Genomic DNA, 24,024 nt, shown 5'->3' on the forward strand with positions numbered 1-24,024 from the left:
AGAAAAAGTTGGCTCTGATCTACATATTGTGGGGTCGGGCTCCAAATTCCTTAATAGGGCACCCATAGCACAAGAGTTAATAACAAGAATCAACAAATGGGACTTACTTAAACTAAAAAGTTTTTTCTCAGAAAGAGAAACAATAAGAGAGGTAAATAGGGAGCCTACATCCTGGGAACAAATTTTTACTCCTCACACTTCAGATAGAGCCCTAATATCCAGAGTATACAAAGAACTCAAAAAATTAAACAATAAGATAACAAATAACCCAATCAACAAATGGGCCATTGCTGGTGGGACTGCAAATTGGTGCGGCCAATTTGGAAAGCAGTATGGAGATTCCTGGGAAAGCTGGGAATGGAACCACCATTTGACCCAGCTATCGCCCTTCTCGGACTATTCCCTGAGGACCTTAAAAGAGTGTACTATAGGGATACTGCCACATCAATGATCATAGCAGCACAATTCACAATAGCTAGACTGTGGAACCAACCTAGATGCCCTTCAATAGATGAATGGATAAATGAAAATGAGGCATTTATACACAATGGAGTATTACGCAGCACTAAAAAATGACAAAATCATGGAATTTGCAGGTAAATGGATGGCGTTAGAGCAGATTATGCTAAGTGAAGCTAGCCAATCCTTAAAAAACAAATGCCAAATGTCTTCTTTGATATAAGGAGAGCAACTAAGAACAGAGCAGGGAGGAAGAGCAGGAGGAAAAGATTAACATTAAACAGAGACGAGTGGTGGGAGGGAAAGGGAGAGAGAAGGGAAATTATATGGAAATGGAAGGAGACCCTCAATGTTACACAACATTACATATAAGAGGTTGTGAGGGGAAAGCGGGGGTGGGGAAACAAGGGAGAGATTTGAACAACAGCAGATGAGGTAGAGAGGGAAGATGGGAGGGGAGGGGAGGGGAGGGGGGATAGGAAAGGTAGCAGAATAAAACAGTCACTAATATGGCATTATGTAAAAATGTGAACGTGTAACCAATGTGATTCTGCAATTTGTATGTGGGGTAAAAATGGGAGTTCATAACCCACTTGAATCAAATGTATGAAAGATGATATGTCATGAGCTTTGTAATATTTTGAACAACCAATAAAAAATGTGACAGAAGTTTAATTTTCTAAATCATTGTGTCGATCATGGTATTGTTGTTTTCAAAAATCCTTAATAAAAGGTCTTATTAATGGAATAGAGATCTTCACATATTATTTAAGACAGATGGTACCAGATCTTAATCAATTTTGATCCTCACATAGCTCAGGAGACATTTGGTTGTCATATGTCCCCTCCCTGTATAGAACCTGCTTACTGTAAAGGCAGAATCAGTTTGTTCTATATATGGGGATGTGAGCACAGTCTATAACAGTGAAACAGGTGATTGATTTATATCTCTAAAGGCAAGAGAATTTCCCACAAGGAGCAAATAAATTTATTTGATATGTAGTCTTATAACAATTTAAGATATAATTTACATATCATACAGCTCACACAAAGTGTACAGTTCAGTGGGTCTTAGTAAATTCAGAGTTGTGCCACCATTACCACAATCAACTCTCCAGCATTTTCATTACCCCAAAAGAAAACCCTATACTTTGTTAGCATCCCCTCCATTTTTCTCCCAATCCCCCAGCAATAGGTAAGCACTACTCTACTTTCACTATATATAGATTTGCATATTCTGATCATTTCATATAAATGAAACCACACCATATATGGGCTCTTGTTTCTGCCTTCCTTCACTTTGCATGTTTTCAATGTTCATTCAGGCTGTATCATGTATCAGTACTTGATTACTTCATTCAAATACTGGGTATTTTTTCCATTGTATAGACATACCACATTTTGTTTATTTGTTTACTTTGTTGAACTTTAGACTTGCTCCAATTTGGGGCCATTATGAATAATGCTGCTGGGCACATTTGCCTACAAGATTTTGTGTGGACATATGTTTTCACTTCTCTTGGTTATCCACCAGCAGAGCTGAGTGCTCCAATGTCTTGGTGTCCACGCCAACACTTGTTCTTTTTTTTTTTTTTTTTTTGGTATAGCTATTCTAGTGGCTTCAACATGGTATCTCATTGTGGATTCCAGTGGTATCTTCTGATAACTCATGATGTTAAGCATATTTAATGTAGCTATTGATCCTTTATATTTCTTTGAAGAACCATCAATTCAATTCTTTTGTTCATTATAAATTAGTCTATTTGTCTTTTTGTTATTGAGTCATACAGTTCTTTATAGTCTGGCTACATGTTCCTCCCTTGGCTGATAAGCGATTTATAATTTTTTTTCTCTTGTTCTGAGTGTTGTCATTTTGCTTTCTTGATAGTGTCCTTGGAGGCAAAAGAGTTTTAAATAACTTTCATTCTGCCCAATTTATCTTTTTTTTTTTCTTTGCTTGTGTTTTGGTGTTATTAAGAAGCCATTGCTAACTAAAATCATGAATATTTATGCCTGTTTTCTTCTAAGACTTTTATTGAGGTAGCTCTTAATACATAGGTCTTAAGTCCATGTTTACTCAGTTTGTGTGGGGGGTGTAGGAGGAAGAGATCTAACTTCATCATTTGCAAGTAGAAATCCATGTTTCTAATCACCATTTGATGAAAAAATATCTTTTCCCTATTAAATAATCTTAGCACCTTTTTCAAAAATCAAAATGTAGGCATCATTTCTGGACCCTCAACTCTATTGCTACTTTATTCTTTTTGATGCTGTTGAAAATGGTTTCCTTATCATCATTTTTAGTTCATTCATTGATACTTTATAGAAACCATCAATTTGTGCATTTTATTCTTGTATCCTGCAGCTCTGCCGAATTCATTTATTAATGCTAATGTTTTGTTTTGTTGTAAGTCAGTCTTTGGATTTTCTCTGAATTACTTTTAGATTTCTATGCCTGAGATTATATCATCTGCAAATAGAGCTTCCTTCTTCTTTTACCATGTAGATGTCTTTTATTTATTATCTTGTCTAAATTGCCCTGGCTCGACCCTCCAGTATAGGTTGAATAGTAGTGGCAAGAGTAAACATCCTTGTCTGATTTCTGATTTTAGGGGGAAATCATTCAGTCTTTCATCATTAAGCATGATACAAGCCGTTTTCATAAATGTATTTTATCAGGTAGTGCTCTACTATTACTAGTATGTGTGTGTGTTTATTATTAAAGGGTACTGGATTTTGTTAAATAATTTTTCTGTCCCTAATGAAGGTATCAATGTGGATTGTGATTAAATCTCATCTATTTCCTTTTCCAAACGCTCCAGAGAAAGCAATTAAAAATAGCATTCACTGAATAAATGATAACTTTACAAAAAAAGGCATAAAATAACATTTTTGAAAAGGTTTGTAGATATCTAACAATCACTTTAAAATATAAAAATATAAGTATATGAGAAATTTTTCTGATTAAAACAGTAAAACTTCATTTGCTGATTATAGGAAAATATGTTCTTATAAGAAAAAAGAAGCATAATAAATTAATATATGATGATTATCACTTTTACATATATATATATGAAAAAGTACATGATAGAATTACTAAATTTCTCTGGTAATGACAAACATTCTCCTATTCTAAAAAATTTCATTTTAAAATAGAGATTTGCATTTCAAAAGCCATTGTATTAACTTAATCAAAATATATCATGCTTTATACTTTATGAAATAGCATATTAACAATCATATTTATCACACAAACGTTGAGAGTTGTGTTGTTTGGGAAGATAAAAATAATAAAATTCCCAATTATAGCTTGATTGTGCTCTGTGTAGTATATATAATGCCTTCCGCTTTAATCCGCTCCAAAATGGGCCCATAGATCTCCTTTGAGAAGGGCCCCATCAGGCCTTTGGCTTCAATTTCACCTGGAAGAAAATAAAAGTGTGATTATCATTTCAAGGATGGTGCTAAAAGTTAATTTCCCCAGCAAAAGGGAAGGTATCACCCCAGCAATAATCTCAGCATAATAGATGGTCAGAAGCCTGACATTAAAACAGCTGCTTATATGTTCCCTGCTAGACTATTACTTTGTCAAGTCACTGTAAGAAAAAGGGACGAATTTTGGATTGAAAACATAGCTGAACTCAGTGTCATTAACTGCATTAATTCCTGCCAGAATGAACAGAAACCAATCTGATTATTTGACCACTAGTACCTGTTAGGATGGCTGAAACAGTAAGTCTGGGCACTTTTCATAACTTCCATGATGACCCTAGCCTTTATGGCTTCTTCACTGTGGTTCCTCAAAGACCAAGTGAGTAGTTTAATTTGACATTATCTGATATGATTTGTAGATATGTTTGCTCATTATTTCACATTTACACATATTGATGTTTTTCACTCCCTTCCTTCTTTCATACAGGCCAAATGGAGTATCATATTCAGAGGTAATGCTTAATAATATTCAGAGGTAATGCTTATTGAATGTACACGTGATCATAAGGGGAAAGTGGAGAGTTAAAATTTGAATTCATTTATAGAGGGTTCCAGATTTCAGGTGGTTTGACATATTGGGATTTTCAACGTTATCATGGTGTGTTCAATATAAATCAATGCATTTATATGGAATAGACACATGTGATATAAATAATACTTAGGATCTTTATCTTTTCTCAGGCTAGTGATATGCCATATGATGCTCTCATGCAATGCTGGGCAGCAGCAGCCAGCTACAGCTCCCTGTCAGCCATGAGATCTCCAGAGTGAATACCTGATACTCTACAGTAAACTGAGTTGCTAAGTTGATGTTCATTAGGTTAGGTGTAGTCGACGCATTTTCAACTTAAGACATTTTCAACATACAATGAGTGCATCAGGATGAAAGCCTGTGGTAAATCAAGAAGCATCCATAATCTTAAATACTAGGTACAGACTACATGCTGAAATACAAAGTTAATAAACTATGGTTCATAAAGGAAGGAAATTAACATTCCCTTGTGGGTCCCTGTATGTTGCAGGAACTTGATATGTTATTTCACTCAAACGTGACAATAGCCTTATGAATTAGGGATAGCAATACCCACTTTCAAGATGAGGAAAGTACTCAGAGGTGCTGAGTAAATGATAACCCATCACAACTATCTTATGACTGGGCTGGGTGGAAATTAGGTCTTACTCCAAAGCCTATACTCTTCCCTCTCCACATGGTGACCTCCCAGTAAGGGATCTTCTCAGATAGCTCACTTTCAGTCAATGCCAGTGTTATGCTCAAGAGTAATTATCTGATGTCCAGCACTGAATGACTTGAAGGTGATATGAAGACAGAATCAGCCCTTAAGTGAACAGAACTTACCATTAAGCAACATTTTGGCTGCCATGGCAGTGGGTAACCCCACAGTTTTTGCCATTGCTGAAAAGCCATTGAAGTCTCCATAAACCACAAGATCAATAGTTTTATTTTCTAAATGTCCAGAAGGATGTCTGATTCCAAAGCTGTCTCTCATCACAATCATGTCTTTTTCCTCAGGGCCTTAAAATAAATACAGACATTTAAAAATGCCACTATAACTCAAATAACTCATTATAACTCAAATATTATGTCTCATTTCCTGCCTGACCCCTTGACCTCTCACAAACTTTCCTTCCCATTGCATATGGTCATTAGACCATTATCCTTCTGTTTTTCAGACCCAAAACCAAGAAAAAAAAAAACTCAAGGAAATTAATCATGTTCTTTTGTTGAAGTCATGATCACTGGCTTTGCAGTCACAAGGACAGTGCTGTAGAGGCCACATACACAATTCCAAAAATGCTCCTTAAGCATTTCCTAATAAGTTATAGTAAAGCTATTTTTGTTTCCTTTCCCACAGTATTTAAGTTCATTCTTACCTAAAAATCCTCACACTCTGGAAAAACAGCTCAAGTGTCCTTTCCCTCACATCCCATCTCCCTATTTCTACTGCTTGGTTCCAGCCTGCCAATCTACTCCTCTAATTCTATTGTATGACTTGTCCTTAGGGATACTTCTCTATGACCCCCACAGAGTACCATAGGAGAGCTTCAAGGCCAAATGCTTGGAGAGGGCGTCCACAATGGAGTCAGCCTGGGGGACTTGATCATCCCCAAGTAAGCCCAACCTGAAAAGTACAAGAAGTGGCTGCTTTAATTCAAGCCCTATACATGTTCTTATTTGGGAAGCAGAACAGAGAGTCACAAATTTTATCTCAAAAGGACAGAATTGCAAGGTAACTGCCCAAGTTCTAGATCTCTCCTAAATTATAAAATGATGATGTTTTAACCTTTTGGAGTCCTCCCCAGACTACCCCAGAGATTGCTCCTTGCAGCAGAGCAGAAATAATGCATTGTAAATCCACATTGTAAAAAAGCTTTTTGTGAGATTACAGATTAGCTGCTCCACTTTAAGTGTACGTGCATAACGCACAGCAGTTATGTGAATAAACATTTTAAAGTATTGGGGGGATACTCAGAGAATCTCCTACAGGAAAGCAAAATTGTACCACTTTATTCAGGAATGAATGAGAAATTTTTCAAAATGAATATTTTCCAAATTTTAGTGTCAGTGAGTTCTTCTATTCACCTACTTTTTATCTTCATATGAACATGCAGTAATCTCTCCACAGCGGACCAACATTAGAGCAGTTAGTTAACCCAAGGCAGATGCAAAATGCTCGGTTGTATCTTTACCTTTCTTTGACTAGAAAGGACCAAGTAATCATTGGTCCAATATATTTTGCTCTAACTTGAATGGGGAGTGCCTACCATTCAGCAGCCTCCAGCTGACTTTTGTCCCCTCCCAGTTTCTTGAGGACAGCTTCCTTAAGCATATCACACGTGGAAGAGCGTGAAATCCCAACTAGGTCACAGAGGAGTTGTTTCTGATTAGAAAAATAAAGATAATGAATCTAACAATATCATCCTACATGTATACATGACTACACAACCAGTGTGATTCTACATCATGCACAACCAGAAGAATGAGAAGTTTTACTCCATTAATACATGATGTGTCAAAGTGCATTCTATTGTCATGCATAATTAGAAAAAAATTTTTAAATGAGGAAAAAAGATAAAAATATAAGTTCCTGATAAAATGAGCTGAGAAATTATCCTATTAAGACATTGAACTCAAAGGTACTTCAAATTTTTAAGTTAGAAACAGCAATGTGCATGCATCTGCACCCCTACACATCTATGCATGGTATTCCAGAATGATATTTCAGTGGTAAACACTCAATACTAAGTAAAGGAAATGCCAGCATATTTCCAGCTTTCATATATCCTCTCCATCACATTTTTCGCCCACTCTTCCCCAACCTCCAGCAGTCAATTTTGGCCAGGATAAAGCGGAAGGGACTTGGCTCTGTGGTTGCCAATAGCAACCAGAGTGCTTCTGTAGGTTCAAGAGATGAGAAAGAACTAGCAGGTATAAAAAAAGATCTCAGTGGCCACAGCTTTTTCTACTTTCTAAACAAAACTTTTACCAGGCTCCCAAAGGGAAAGTCATGTTTTAAATCGGGGGTCAAAAAGTTGGTTCACAAGCCAAATGGGGCTCATCACATGTTTAATAAATAAGAATTTTATTAGAACACAGTCATGCCCATTGATTTATGTGTTGCCCATGGCAGAACTGAATGGTTCCACAGAGACTATCATCTAGCCCATAAAGTCAAAAATTTTTACAGTCTAATCCTTTACCAAAAAAAAAAACGTGTGTAAACCGCTGTTCTAGACTACAGTGATCAACATACTGGATCCACCCTAAGAATGCCTGCACCACCCTCTGCAACCTAGCTGCCTCAAACACAGTTTCTCTCTAAAGATATTTACTCATTACTATCCAACAGGTAAATTTATGATAGGTAAAACTTTAATTGAAAGGTTTACAGACGCACAAAATTACTACATTGAAAACTTTGGTCCTCTTCCCCTGTGGTACATTTCTGTTGGCATCTCTGCTGAAATATGGGCACATTCGTGTAAATTGAATGATCAGCTGGTAACAAGCTAACACTTTACATTCAGTTCCACGCCTCCAAAGTCCCTTCCAACTCTAAGATCAAAGATATGGACATAAACTGAGTAACTAAAACTCAAATTAGTCATGGTTATGAATGGCCAAGTGAGAGGATTGGAGGGATTAGGGGTTAGGAGTCTAAAAATCTGTGATACAACAGCATCTCTTCTGGATTATCATATTCAAGGGCCCAAGTGACTCCTGCTACCATTATACAGTTGGAGGATCTCAGAGCCCAAAGCAGAGAACAAGTAGGTCTATTTTCAGAGCTTGGAGGAGTGATCCAATGGTACAAGCTAACATGGAAAATAGGCTTGGTGTGTCAATCCCTGGCCTTCTCCATCCTTCAGTAGTGGTGAACAGAAGGAGACCTTTAGGGCAAGGATTTTTCTTCCTACTTCAGCTGTCAACTGCACATCTGATCATTTCAGAAGACTTTTCTGAAGAGCAGCAGACAGCACACAATTCCCAAGTGACTTACCCAGGTGAGAGGGTTGGCCTCAGGTCGAAGAGCAGGATATTCTTCTCTGTTGATCAGACCCAGTTTTACAAATCCATTCAGAGCTTTGGAATATCCCTGAAACAAGAATTAGTAATCAGCATAAGAAATTTTTCTCTTATAAGAAAACAACTTTCAAGATTTTTTGAAAAGAGGATCTATCTTTGTAATTAATTTAGAAAACAGACTGAAAATAGTCATTTGTATTGCTGATATGAATACAATAACCTCCAAGCTCAAACCAATCAGTAGTGTCATAAAAATTCTACTCATTTATATAAAATACCTTGCAAAACTTGGGCCTTTATTTCTGTTTCCATGACTATGTGAGTGGTATTTTCGGACAGCATAAGGGCAAATTTCCATGTACAATATATAGATAGATTCAGTTCAGCAGACTGTCATTTAACAGAACAGTCAGTTTTGCTCTTCCTTATCATGGAAGAAGTAACTTATGGGAATATTCTCCAAAGCACATAATCCATTCTACTGATTAAGAACTACTACCCTAAAGCATATAGGGCAAAGGAAGAAAGGTTGAGAATCGAAGTTTCTAAAATGTGGATATGATAATACCACCACTCACATTAAAGTTCTGCATATGTCCTTCAGGTTACATCTGAAGTCCTTGGTATATTATATAAAACTCATCACAATGTGTCCCTGAAGCCTGACTCTCCATCTCTAACCATCCCTAAACATCTGGGCTCTTCTGCACCTGTAGCTCCTGGGTCTGCAACATGTTAACCACCTCTCTTCACCTGTGGAATTCCTGCTCTTCCCTTGGATCCAACTCTGAAACCCCAAGTGAGTGGGTATTCCCTTCCCTGAATTCCATAGTCTTTGTACTACCTCCACTGTGGCAATTAATACGTTATTCTGTGTCTGTTCATCTGGACCATAGGCATAGAAAGCAGGAAATTATATTTAATTATATTTATTATATCATCACAATATATTACTGAGTGTATACCCTTTATTCTCACACCCTCACACCATTTTCCTACATTCCAGCATTTCACTCTGCTAAAGGAGAGCAAATGACAGAATAATATTTTTGATTGACATATTAGGTCAAACAAACAACAACAACAACAAAAAAAAAAAGGTCTTGTTCTGTGTGCAAATAAGGGGGGAATGTGAGGCCTGAAACAGGGAACTCAGTAGCTGCTCCAATAACAGCTCAAGGATAAAGAGAGAGGAAAGTAATGTTGGGAAGCAACAAAGTTTTTAATATAAATAATAGTTCCTGGTAGCCATCAGAGATCTCATCATTAAAAGTGCGGTCAACTGGTAATTTTCATATTTCTGCAAGGTTGTAATATTCTAGCTATTCAAAGAGGAAAAACAAAACAAAAAAAGGAACATGCAAGTTTGCTTCAATGATCTGACAGGTACTAAGGATTTCTTAATATCAGAAATATAGGTTTTGTTTTGTTTTTATTTTTGCAGTTCTGGGATTGAACCCAGGGCTTCATGCATGCTGGACAAGAGTTCTCCCACTGAACCACATCCCCAGCCCCAGGAATAGTTTTATGGAGACCTCCAGAAATGAAGCTACTTTATAGACTGTCTTCAATAAACACTGAGCAAAACTGCTGGCACATTGCAGGGGCTGAAGCGTCAGAGATGAAAAACTTAATTCCTATCCATGAAGAAACTGTGGACCAGCAGAGGGTCAGATAAGACAGAAAAAATGATGCCTGGCAAACAAATAGTGATTATTGATATAAGTGACCACTGATGACCAAGCTACCATAGAATATTATTGGTGCTATGACAGAGGTGGACACAGTTATGGGAGCACAAAGGAGCAGAAATTGGCATAAACGAGAAAGGGGTGGCTCAAGGGCAAGGAGTTAGGAAGATCCCAGAGAAAGGTGTTATCACACTGGGTCTGGAAGGACAGCAGGTGACAGGCAGGCAGAGGATGTCACCAAGGCCTCCCTGTCATATCTGAATGACAGCGTCTCATCTCCAGCCCTAGAGAGTATATTTGGGTTGCTGAAGGTTACCATAGCTTGCTCAGGGCAGTCCTCAAGACAAACACTGCAACATCTTCCATGGTCAGGGGTTCCATGGACTTAGCTCTCATTCAAACACATTGAGGGTTTTAGTCAATACTTAAATCTATTAAGATCCTTTATTCCTAACTCTGCATGTTTAGCAAAAGACTATACTGAAAGCTCTCCAGAAATTCTAACTCCTGGACTCCACCTCCAAAAATGGTACTACCACATAGAACTAATCAAAGAAAAACAGATCAAGAAATCTTCCAGAGCAGGGGATGGCATGACTAGTTCACACAAGAATTTCTGCTGTGCCTACAGGCTTGTTGGGAAGCCAGGGCTTTTTGGTCTCTTAGGACATTATCACTGACATCTTGTTTAACTTTGGACAATGAGCACATCAGAGTATGACTGCCACCCTGCCCTCTGGGAGCTTATAATCTTTTGGGGGAGACAATAAAAATACACATATAAACAAAACTAACATGCTAGGAAGTAAATATTGGGAGACATAAAACCAATAGATGCTCCAACAAGTAAGAAATAAAATGGTTATCTTTTCTTTAAAAAATAAATAAATAAATAGAGGCTGTGCGTGTAGCTCAAGTGGTAAGGTGCTCAACTAGTATGCACAAGGCCCTCAGTTCAATCCTGAGAACACAAAAAAATAATAATAAATAAATAAATAGGAGTATGAACCTGGCAGACATTATGCTAGGTGAATGAGCCAGACAAAAAAGAAAAACACTGTATGATCTCACTTATATGTGAAATCCTTTTTTAAAAAATATCAAATATTAAATATGCACAGATAAAGAATAACAATGGTCACCAGGATCCTCAGGCAGCAGAGTGGCCAGGAGGGTGTTGGAAGGGGACAGAATGGGGGAGAAGTTGAACTACGGATGCAAAGCAACAGATAAAAGGATGAAGCTCCCAAGTTCATGGCCACACAGAGCTCTGAATATCAGTTTATTTTGGATACCAGCAGATGTAATAAGTTAAGGATCTCAATATAAAATCAACCTGGTTTTAGGATGGGCCCGAAATCCAATGGCTGGTATCTGAAGGAGGAGACGAGAGAATACTGAGGATGGCATGAAGACAGAGGCAGAGAGGGAATGATATGACCACATGCCAAACCTCCAGGAAGGGGCCAACCCTGCACACACCTTGATTTCAGACATCTGGCTTCCTGAACAGTAACAGAATAAATTTCTGTTATTTTAAGTGATTCAATTTATGGAAATATGCTAGGAAACTATTACAGCGCTTATCCTGATCCAATTGGATCCAATTGATCCAAGCAATTTATTGAGCAGCTACTATGTAGGTACGATGCAACTGCTCTTTTGTGATCAATAAATAGGTGACGGACATTTATTTTTTTTAATTGTTGGTGGTTCAAAACATTACATAGTTCTTGATATATCATATTTCACACTTTGATTCAAGTGGGTTATGAACTCCCATTTTTACCCCGTATACAGATTGCAGAATCACATCGGTTACACATCCACAGATTTACATATTGCCATACTAGTGTCTGTTGTATTCTGCTGCCTTTCCTATCCTCTACTATCCCCCCTCCCCTCCCCTCCCCTCTTCTCTCTCTACCTCATCTACTGTAATTCATTTCTCCCCCTTGTTATTTTTTTCCCTTTCCCCTCACTTCCTCTTGTATGTAATTTTGTATAACCCTGAGGGTTTCCTTCCATTTCCATGCAATTTCCCTTCTCTCTCCCTTTCCCTCCCACCTCTCATCCCTGTTTAATGTTAATCTTCTTCTCATGCTCTTCCTCCCTACTCTGTTCTTAGTTACTCTCCTTATATCAAAGAAGACATTTGGCATTTGTTTTTTAGGGATTGGCTAGCTTCACTTAGCATAATCTGCTCTAATGCCATCCATTTCCCTGCAAATTCTATGATTTTGTCATTTTTTAATGCAGAGTAATACCCATTGTGTATAAATGCCACATTTTTTTTTATCCATTCGTCTATTGAAGGGCATCTAGGTTGGTTCCACAGTCTAGCTATTGTGAATTGTGCTGCTATGAACATCGATGTAGCAGTGTCCCTGTAGTATGCTCTTTTTTAGGTCTTTAGGGAATAGACCGAGAAGGGGAATAGCTGGGTCAAATGGTGGTTCCATTCCCAGCTTTCCAAGAAATCTCCATACTGCTTTCCAAATTGGCTGCACCAATTTGCAGTCCCACCAGCAATGTACAAGTGTACCCTTTTCCCCACATCCTCGCCAGCACTTGTTGTTGTTTGACTTCATAATGGCTGCCAATCTTACTGGAGTGAGATGGTATCTTAGGGTGGTTTTGATTTGCATTTCTCTGACTGCTAGTGATGGTGAGCATTTTTTCATGTACTTGTTGATTGATTGTATGTCCTCCTCTGAGAAGTGTCTGTTCAGGTCCTTGGCCCATTTGTTGATTGGGTTATTTGTTTTCTTATTGTTTAATTTTTTGAGTTCTTTGTATACTCTGGATATTAGGGCTCTATCTGAAGTGTGAGGAGTAAAGATTTGTTCCCATGATGTAGGCTCCCTATTTACCTCTCTTATTGTTTCTTTTGCTGAGAAAAAAACTTTTTAGTTTGAGTAAGTCCCATTTGTTGATTCTAGTTATTAACTCTTGTGCTATGGGCATCCTATTAACGAATTTGGAGCCCGACCCCACAGTATGTAGATCGTAGCCAACTTTTTCTTCTATCAGACACCATGTATCTGATTTGATATCAAGCTCCTTGATCCATTTTGAGTTAACTTTTGTGCATGGCGAGAGAAAGGGATTCAGTTTCATTTTGTTGCATATGGATTTCCAGTTTTCCCAGCACCATTTGTCGAAGATGCTATCCTTCCTCCATTGCATGCTTTTAGCCCCTTTATCAAATATAAGATAGTTATAATATTGTGGATTGGTTTCTGTGTCCTCTATTCTGTACCATTGGTCCACCCACCTGTTTTGGTACCAGTACCATGCTGTTTTTGTTACTATTGCTCTGTAGTATAGTTTGAAGTCTGGTATCGCTGTACCGCCTGATTCACACTTCCTGCTTAGAGTTATTTTTGCTATTCGGGGTCTTTTGTTTTTCCATATGAATTTCATGATTGCTTTATCTATTTCTACAAGAAATGCCGTTGGGATTTTGATTGGCATTGCATTAAACCTATAGAGAACTTTTGGTAATATCGCCATTTTGATGATATTAGTTCTGCCTATCCATGAACAGGGAATATTTTTCCATCTTCTAAGATCTTCTTCTATTTCTCTCTTTAGGGTTCTGTAGTTTTCATTGTATAAGTCTTTCAACTCTTTTGTTAGGTTGATTCCCAAGTATTTTATTTTTTTTGAGGATATTGTGAATGGAGTGGTTGTCCTCATTTCCATTTCAGAGGATTTGTCGCTGATATACAGGAATTCCTTTGATTTATGCGTGTTGATTTTATATCCTGCCACTTTGCTGAATTCATTTATTAGCTCTAATAGTTTCTTTGTAGACCCTTTTGGGTCTGCTAGGTATAGAATCATGTCTCTGCAAATAGTGATAATTTAAGTTCTTCTTTTCCTATTTTGATGCCTTTAATTTCTTTCGTCTGTCTAATTGCTCTGGCCAGTGTTTCGAGAACTATGTTGAACAGAAGTGGTGAGAGAGGGCATCCCTGTCTTGTTCCAGATTTTAGAGGGAATGCCTTCAATTTTTCTCCATTTAGAATGATGCTAGCCTGAGGCTTAGCATAGATTGCTTTTACAATATTGAGGTATGTTCCTGTTATCCCTAGTTTTTCTAGAGTTTTGAACATAAAGGGATGCTGTACTTTGTCGAATGCTTTTTCTGCATCTATCGAGATGATCATATGGTTCTTATCTTTAAGTCTATTGATGTGGTGAATAACATTTATTGATTTCCGTATATTGAACCAGCCTTGCATCCCAGAGATGAATCCTACTTGATCATGGTGCACAATTTTTTTGATATGTTTTTGTATATGATTCACCAGAATTTTATTGAGGATTTTTGCATCTAGATTCATTAGAGATATTGGTCTGTAGTTTTCTTTCTTTGAAGTATCTTTGTCTGGTTTAGGAATCAGGGTGATGTTGGCCTCATAGAATGAATTTGGAAGTTCTCCCTCTTTTTCTCTTTCCTGGAATAGCTTGAAAAGTATTGGTATTAATTCTTCTTTAAAGGTTTTGTAAAACTCTGCTGTATACCCATCCGGTCCTGGGATTTTCTTAGTTGGTAATCTTTTGATGGCTTCTTCTATTTCCTCAATTGATATTGGTCTGTTTAGTTTGTCTATATCCTCCTGACTCAATCTGGGTAGATCATATGACTTAAGAAATTTATCGATGCCTTCATTATCTTCTATTTTATTGGAGTATAAGGATTCAAAATAATTTCTAATTATCTTCTGTATTTCTGAAGTGTCTGTTGTGATATTGCCTTTTTCATCCCATATGCTAGTAATTTGAGTTCTCTCTCTTTTTCTCTTCGTTAGCATTTCTAAGGGTGTGTCAATCTTATTTATTTTTTCAAAGAACCAACTTTTCGTTTTGTCAATTTTTTCAATTGTTTCTTTTGTTTCGATTTCATTAATTTCAGCTTTGATTTTAATTATTTCTTGCCTTCTACTTCTTTTGCTGCTGTTTTGCTCTTCTTTTTCTAGGATTTTAAGATGAAGTGTGAGATCATTTGCTTGTTGGTTTTTCCTTTTTTAAAGCAATGAACTCCAGGCAATGAATTTTCCTCTTAGAACTGCTTTCATTGTGTCCCATAGATTCTGATATGTTGTGTCTGTGTTTTCATTTATCTCTAAGAATTTTTTAATTTCCTCCTTGATGTCTTCTATAACCCATTGACCATTCAGTAACCTATTGTTCATTCTCCAAGTGATGCATGATTTTTCCTTCCTTCTTTTATCGTTGATTTCCAGTTTCATTCCATTATGATCAGATAAGATGCATGGTATTATCTCTACTCCTTTATAATGTCTAAGAGTTGCCCTGTGACATACTATATGATCTGTTTTTGAGAAGGATCCATGTGCTGCTGAGAAAAAAAAATGTGTAACTGCTTGATGTTGGGTGGTATATTCTATATATGTCAATTAAGTCTAGGTTATTAATTATATTATTGAGTTCTATAGTTTCTTTATTCAACTTTTGTTTGGAAGATCTGTCCAGTGGTGAGAGAGATGTGTTGAAGTCTCCCATAATTATTGTATGGTGGTCTATTAGACTCGTGAACTTGAGAAGAGTTTGTTTGATGAACATAGCTGCACCATTGTTTGGAGCATATATATTTATGATTGTTATGTCTTGTTGGTGTATGGTTCCTTTGAGCAGTATGTAGTGTCCCTCTTTATCCCTTTTGATTAACTTTGGCTTGAAATCTATTTTATTTGATATGATATGGACACTCCTGCTTGTTTCCGAAGACCATATGAGTGATATTATTTTTCCAACCTTTCACCTTCAGTCTATGTCTTTTCCTATGAAATGCGTCTCCTGTAGGCAGCATATTGTTGGATCTTTTTTTTATCCACTCTACTAGTCTGTGTCTCTTAATTGGTGAGTTTAAGCCATTAACATTTAGGGTTATTATTGAGATATGGATTGTTCTTCCAGCCATATTTGTTTATTTATGTTACTTAACATGGTTTGTTTTTCCTCTTTGATTATTTTTTCCCTTTACTGTACTACCTCCCACTGTTGGTTTTCATTGTTATTTTCCATTTCCTCTTCCTGTAATGTTTTGCCAAGGATGTTTTGAAGAGATGGTTTTCTAGCTGCAAATTCTTTTAGCTTTGTTTATTATGGAAGGTTTTAATTTCATCTTCCATCCTGAAGCTTAATTTCGCTTCTTGGTTGGAATCCATTTTCTTTCAGCGTTTGAAATATGTTGTTCCAGGATCTTCTAGCTTTCAGAGTCTGTGTTGAAAGACCAGCTGTTATCCTGATTGGTTTACCCCTAAATGTAATATGCTTCCTTTATCTTGAAGCTTTTAAAATTCTCTCCTTATTCTGTATGTTGGGAATCTTCATTATAATGTGTCTAGGTGTGGATCTCTTATGATTTTGCACATTCGGCGTCCTGTAGGCTTCTAGGATTTGGGATTCTGTCTCATTCTTCAAGTCTGGGAAGTTTTCTCATATTATTTCGTTGAACAGATTGCTCATTCCTTTGGTTTGGACCTCTATACCTTCCTGTATCCCAATGACTCTTAAGTTTGGTCTCTTTATGTTATCCCATATTTCTTGGATGTTCTGCTCATGGTTTCTTAAGAGTCTTGCTGAGCTGTCTATGCTTTTTTCAAGTTGAAATACTTTGTCTTCATAGTCTGATGTTCTATCTTCTAAGTGTTCTACTCTGCTGGTAGTATTCTCATTTGAGTTTTTAAGTTGGTTTATTGCTTCCTGCATTTCTAGGATTTCTGTTTGTTTTTTATAACCTCTATCTCCCTGTATAGTTGATCTTTTGCTTCTTGGATTTGTTTATGTAATTCATTGTTGAAGTGATCTTTCATTGTCTGATTTTGCTGTCTGATGTCTTCCTTGAGACTCCAGATCATCTGAAGCATGTATATCCTGAATTCTTTATCTGACATTCCATCTGCTGCAGCTATTACCTCTTCTAAGGTTGAGTTGACCTGCATTGCTTGTGGTCCTTTCTTTCCTTGTCTTTTCATACTGCTTGTGTTTCTTTCTGCTTGGTGAAACTGTTGTGTTCTTGAATTTCCCCCCTATATATTTATATTGCTCTTGTATAGTTGCAAAGTCTCCCTTGCAGGGGCAGGCGGCAGCTGTGCTCCTCCTCCAATTGGGGTGATCTGTCTACCACGTTGGCAGTCCGCTGGGCCTGTTCTCCAGGTTGCATGTCTGCCTACCTTGCAGGCGCGGGCGGCAGCTCTGCTCTGCCCCTCCTCCAATTGGGGTGATGTGTCTACCATGCCGGCGGGCCGCTGGGCCTGTTCTGCCAGTCAGTCCCAGGTCTGCCTACCTTGGTAACGGACATTTATATTTTTTCCTCCTAGAATGTGTTATCCATTGGGTGGTCTAAAAACATTCCAGGGCTGGAGTTTTGGCTCAGTGGCAGAGTGCTTCCCTGGCATGTGTGAGGCTGTGGGACCCATCCTCAGCACCACATATACATAAAACAAAATAAAAGATCCATTGACAACTAAAAAAATACTTTAAAAAATTCCAGGTGTGCTTTGGGGAAGTCCCTGTCACCCTGTCCCTTTCCCCAGCTCCAATCCAGATGTTTCAAATGAGACTGACTCCATCTTCATCAATATTGAATATCATAGATCAAAATATACTTTTATTCTACCAACATTGGAGATAAATCCCAGCTAAAGAGACAAAAAATGCATTTTTAATGATTAGAAAGATGAGCTTTTATATTTCCACTGGATTTGACAGAGTGCAAGAAGTAAAGCCCCTGCCATCCGCCTGCCACTGTGTGGAAATCGGGACTTCAGGGAATCCTGGCAAAAAGGGCTGGGGAACAAAGAGAAATTGAGTCCTGGTGAGGCCACATGGCCCCCAAATCTCACAAACCTGAACCTTCTTGCCCCTGACTGCTAATAAGGCATTATATTTTCCTTTGTGATTTTGAGTTGACATCTGACATTCTAAAACTGTTAATCAAAAGAGAAAAGAGGCACATTCTAAAACTGTTAATCAAAAGAGAAAAGAGGCTGTGATTTGTTTTTTCATCTCAATTACTTTGATTAATAAGGGAAATTAAGTATTCACACACTTACATCAAAACTGGCAAGGTGTTCAATCTACAATACAGTTGCTTACCTTATACCTCAGTGTGCCCCGCAGCAGCGTGTGGGCAGACGGAATGCCGTAGATCTCAGCGTATCTGGTACTGTCTCTATTGGGATACCCTTCCAGATTCAGTCCCGGGAAATAATCCATGGAAGTGACTGCGTCCAAAAAGGACACCCCTCCTGTGACATTCACGACCTGAGAACATTGAAGAGGTGCAGGTGGGGTTACAGCAGAGCTTGTTCCCCTCTGGGTTCATCTGCATCAACTACCCCAAAGAAACAGAAGTTTAAAAAATAAAATTTTAATGAAACCATCGTAATCAGCATCCCAGAGTCAAGCTGTTTCACTGTTACCATAATTTTATAAATTTTTCAATAAACTTATGAATTATAACACTAAGGCAAAAATAACAGATACTTATTTAAATGTTCAAATCGAAATGGTAATTTTTTTGTTGTTGTTTTCACTCTCACACCCTCTTGAATGCCATGTCAGGCATGAGTCATACATTCCATTCACACAGCTAGCATTTATTGAGCAGCTACTATGTATGTCCAGGGATCACACAAATTGTGGAGAGAATAAGGACAGTGATGAGTAAGATGTAATCTCTGTCTTCCATCTACTCTTTTTCTCATTGAAAATTAACTATATGTCTATCCAGTACCTGGAACCATGAAGTAGCAACTACAAAGAGCTCACAGCCAGACCAGTACATAAAACTTTGTGTACATGTTAGAGGGCAGGTGAGGTTGTGAGGAGACCTCCCTTCACAACAAAGACAATGCTGAGAGCATACAGTGAAACTCAAATAAGTACTACCCATAATCTTATGGCCGATGAGAAGTTAATCATGGATTCCCAAGCTCTTTGATATCTCACGACATCTTTTACCTGTACCTCTTCCCACACGCACATTCAAAATGCAGTAAAGCTGCATGACGAATGTAATTCTGTAATATGTACACTCAGAAAAATGAGAAATTATATCCCATCTGACTCAAATGTATGATATGTCAAGATCATTGTACTGTCATGTGTAACTAATTAAAACAAATTAAATAAATAAATAAATAAAAGGCAAGTGGAAAAAAAATGCAGTAAAGCTCTTTTGTTTTGTTGCTTGGTTTTGTCTTTATTTTAATTGGAGGACTACATTTTCTTTTAGTTTGTGAGGTTTGTGGTTATCTGAGAGATAATGGAAAGAATTCTGGAGTGATAAAATCAGGGCTGAGACTTCGGGTCAGGGATCCTAGTGAGCTGGATTTTGTCCTGGCTGCACAGCGAGCCACCATCTCTGACCACATCTCTAAAACTGTACACTCGACAAGGCACAAAGAGGTTTCCAGGGAGCCTCAGGACGAACTCAAAGGAATTTTCCCAAAGGCAATGCTTTGGCTACACTTAATTATTCCCATAGTTATTTGCAGATGGGCTCCACATGTGCCTTAACATGAACAATCTCATCTCATCTCAATATGGCGGAAGACCAGGAGGAAAAGGGCTGCCCAGACTGCAGTGTCAGGATGGGCAGAATCTCTCTGGTTAAAACGCTGTGCTGCTGTGAGAAATGCCTTCCATTTAATTTTCTTGTAACCCCTTCTGCGATGCACCACTAACATTTCCAGAGAGGCAATTTCTGTACTATTTGTTTAAAATAAATCTTCTGATATGATTCTAAAGTTTTTTAAAAATCAAATAAAGAAGGTCAATGTTGACGCTTAGGGTCTCCACATCCATTTCCCTTCTATAACCTATGGCAATTCCAAAGTTCTGTTTACTTATTTAAAGGTTAGGAAATTTTTAAAAAAGAAAAACTGAATAAAAATGATGAAAGATGAAAGTCCAGCATCTTACCAATGAGAAATAAATCAGCTAGTTCGTAAGTCCATCATGAATTCTGGGGAAGAAAATCAGGAACTGTAAACTGAATGGTATTGATTCATTTAGAGAGACTGACAGTTGGCTAAGCAACCAGATCCAGAAAATTACAGGGTAATCATTACCACTTGTATCAATTCAGAGTTGCATTTCTAGTGACATACCATGGGTTCAATAAACCCTGTCATGTTTAATATTTAAGTAATGACTTGAATGAAGACAGAAAGATGTATCTACTTCACAGAGAGTATGCATTTCATTTCTTTATTCTCTGATGATACTAACATCCAAGACCTACTCTCAGCAGAATCTGGCTCATCTCTCATTGATGTTGCAGGCCACTCTAAGTCCAAATGTTTTACACACACACACACACACACACACACACACACACATCTCCTAGTCATTAAGAATCATTGTCAAATGTTTTATATCAAACATTCAAATAACCACAATCTGCTTCATCACTAAGCAACAAGAAAATTTTTCCCTATGTAATTAGTTTTTAGTTATTTATTTTTATTTGTTCTTTTTTAGAAATACATGACAGTAGAGTATATTTTGACATGTTTATAACCACAGAGAGTATATCTTATCCTTATAGGTTTTCAGAAAGTCACCTACTTCTACTCTAAAGTCCTGGAAATCCTGACTGACAACTGATGTGATATGAAAATTGCTCAAGTGATACAACGAGGAATTTAACACAGGAAACATAGAGTCATTTATTCCAGGCCCATAGTATTTCAAGTGCCTTGGGTACCTTCTCTTCCATCTAGGCAATAGCATATTTGATAGAGGTAGAAACTGAGGCTCAGAGAGTCACCCATGAGCAAACTTGAAGCCAGGTCTATCCAACTCTAATGCCCATGTGCTTTCTACTTCATGACACGACCCTCTTAATTGTGCTTATTTCTGAATGAGTATTTTGAAAAGATATTGACACAGTATATCACCTCCGATTGTGCCACCAGTGGAGTATCTGAGGAAAGTATGGATTGCTGTGGGCAGTGGGAGAGCCATAATTGTCCTGATTTCCTAAAGGCTACTGCAGTCAGGTGCTGGCAGGCAGGGGAAAGTGGGCTCCTAGAAAACTTAACCTTGAAGCTATGGTTGCAGAGAAAGCAGGTTTTACTTGAAGTATGTGTTTATCTGGGGTAGACTGGGAGAGGAAGCTGAAAGAGACCATGACAAAGCTCTGCCATGTCCTGCCCAAATGTAAGACTGTCTTTCTTCCCAAGGCAGGAAAGCTAAGCACCACCTGTAGAGGAAAAGGAACTAGGAGAAGATGAATCACTGTTTCCAAATAGGTGGAAGGAAATCAGACTTGTTAGAAATCTGATTAGAATTGAGAAATAGTACCAGTGGCTGGAACTTACCACAAGGACGTGAGATAATATGCCCTAACTCATTTTCTAATTGCTGGAAAAGTTTGACACTTCAATTTTAAATAGAAGCCAGAGAGGTCACTTGGCTCCCTCGGTAAGATTCTGCGTGTCATTTAAGGCGGGCTCTGTGGTGGACGTGATGGAAGCAGAGTGGGTGGAGGAACAAGAATACAAGAGAGGTTTTAAGAAGTTTAACAGTCTGGCTCCGGAGACAGACTGGATACACTTGAGTTACTGAGTGACTAATAACAACGCCCAGAAAAATACAGACAATGGAGTGTTAAGCATCTGACATGTAATTGAATTCAGACAAAGGAGTGAATGGAAGACAGAGTGTCAGGAAAAGCTGTCCGCAAAAAACTTAAGCAGGACCTTGAAAAAAAAAAATGCAAAGAAAGAAAAGCATCATATTTTCTTTTTCAAATTCCCCACAGTGTCAGGAAAATGTGAAAAAGCACTCCTTTCAAATTCAACAAATATGACTTCTGCTGCCGAGAATAACCTCTTGCTTTTCCTGAGCTCTCATGACCATTAATTTCTTTATTTTGCTGATATCTGCTAAAGACTGATGACATGCCTGTCAACCAGTTGTTAAGCAGATTGCAATCTCTAGAATTTCACTGAGTCTTATTGCGGGAACCCTGCGAAGCTGATATTATTGTCCTCTTTAGACAAGAAGCCCAAAGTCCACCCAGCTCATGGCAGAACAAAACCAGGTCCATGGGTGTCCAATCCCTTGCTCCTTCCACTAGGCATTCTGCTGAGCCTTTCATTGGATCTTCCCTAGCATTGAGATAGCCTCCTGAAAATCAGCATTTTGCACAATTAAAGCAAGAATTTTTCTAGCTAGTCCTAGCATTTGTAAGAAACACAGGCCAATGTCCTTCCAAAATGCAAGAGGTGGAAGGAGCTGCTGAAATGCAACAGGAGGCAGACAGTAAGCAGCACATGAAAGGATGTGTGCACTTGGGAGAACATTGGCCTGAGATTCTGGCCCAAACCATAATGATTCATGGAACTGGAGAACTGGATAAAATTTCAGTGTTCATATCACACATGGAGAGACTGATATGCAATGGACTTAACCATTGCCTAGCCTTTGGTGACACTGTGAAGGAAGCCAGCACTTGGTTTCTTATTCTGAAGCATTCAGTATCTTTCCCACATTCGCCTAAAGTGCCCTGCTTATTTAGTAGGGTTCTAAATGAATCTATAGTCTGCTGATCACACTAGAATGTAGATGGACACTAGAATCAGTTGGGAAGATTTTTTTTAATTCCAAAACTCTGGTGAATCAGAATCTTTAAGGATAGGACCCAGGTATCTGATATGCAGCCAAGTTTATGACCAAGATTTACATCATAGGCATGAAAGACCTGGCTGATGGGCAATGGAAACAATCAATAAGTCCAAACAATTGGGAGCCACATCCCAAATCATGTGATTTAATACTGGCTCAGCCATTTGTGCCTAACTCTCTACAATTGACTTCTCCTTCATGGATTTGCTTCATAAAGGGAAGCGCCCTGCCTGAATGGCACCTTCTTATCCTTCCAGGCTGAGCTCAGCCTTCTCTCCATTGCTTTTCCTTCTTTCTCCACTGACCATTTCACCTAGGTTAGATCAGCTGCCCTCTGTGTATTTCTGTGGCATGTTAGTATACTTTAGAAATGCTTCTTCTTATATTATAGTTGTTTATTCCAGTGTCTATTGTTTCACTGATAGCAAGCAATCTAGGAAAAGGGGAAAGAAAAGGTTTTGGAGTCATTTAGAACTGGCTTTGAGTCCCTGATGATGACCTTGAACATCCTCTCTGAGAAAATTTCCTTACATGAATCGGTAAAAATAATACTAAATTAGGAGAGTACTTATGTTCTGTTACACAGCAGCTAGGGATGAAATTGTACCTAGAGCCACCCCCATCCAGTGGTGAGTTCTCTGAGGATGGGCACTGCATTCAGTGTGGCAGCCTTTGGTGCCTCATCCCACAGCCAACAACAGCAGCTACTCAGTAAATGCTGAAATAAATGCAAAGATGACCAGAATGTATGAGTGTAGAGATGAGATGTGAATTTCCAAAAGCAACTTGCAAGAAGGCAAAAAGAGAAGAATGCGCACAGGCTTTGCTGGAAGGTAAGACCACACTAAATGGTACAGGAGATGTATGCTGGGAAGGAAGGGACAATGGGGGCGGGGGAGGCAGCAGAGCCATTGTTAGAGGACCTCAGCAGCAACTCAGGGAGAGAGAGTTTGGACTTTGTTAGGCAGTCATTGCAGGTTTGTATCTCTAAAGCTTTGAAGGTATTTCTTTACCTTTCCATTGAGCAGATAGGTGGCAGGCTGCATGATATTCATCAAAACGCCCACTGGACTCCAGCTAAATTTGTATCTCAAAGGGTTGTCTGAATGTTCAGGGGCTGGGATCCCACCACAGTAGGAAATGTAAGATTCAATCTGTAAA

The 24,024-nt window shown here is 38.2% G+C and overlaps 1 protein-coding gene across 3 annotated transcripts in view; it reads right to left on the reverse strand.

The window, feature by feature from the left end:
* Positions 1 to 1,507: 1,507 nt before the first annotated feature.
* The window catches only part of Aass (aminoadipate-semialdehyde synthase), a 61,555-nt gene continuing 39,038 nt past the window's right edge, over positions 1,508 to 24,024 (reverse strand). For all 3 annotated transcript variants that reach the window (XM_071612814.1, XM_027926447.2, XM_071612813.1), the window contains 7 exons: positions 23,877 to 24,017; positions 18,322 to 18,489; positions 8,472 to 8,567; positions 6,736 to 6,851; positions 6,004 to 6,092; positions 5,309 to 5,485; positions 1,508 to 3,881 (listed from right to left, as the gene is read on the reverse strand). In XM_071612814.1, coding sequence (XP_071468915.1) covers positions 3,763 to 3,881; positions 5,309 to 5,485; positions 6,004 to 6,092; positions 6,736 to 6,851; positions 8,472 to 8,567; positions 18,322 to 18,489; positions 23,877 to 24,017 — 906 coding nt within the window. In that variant the 3' untranslated portion in view covers positions 1,508 to 3,762. The remainder of the gene's footprint in view (positions 3,882 to 5,308; positions 5,486 to 6,003; positions 6,093 to 6,735; positions 6,852 to 8,471; positions 8,568 to 18,321; positions 18,490 to 23,876; positions 24,018 to 24,024) is intronic.

This window comes from Marmota flaviventris, chromosome 1, assembly GCF_047511675.1.
Source record: "Marmota flaviventris isolate mMarFla1 chromosome 1, mMarFla1.hap1, whole genome shotgun sequence".
NCBI lineage: Eukaryota > Metazoa > Chordata > Mammalia > Rodentia > Sciuridae > Marmota > Marmota flaviventris.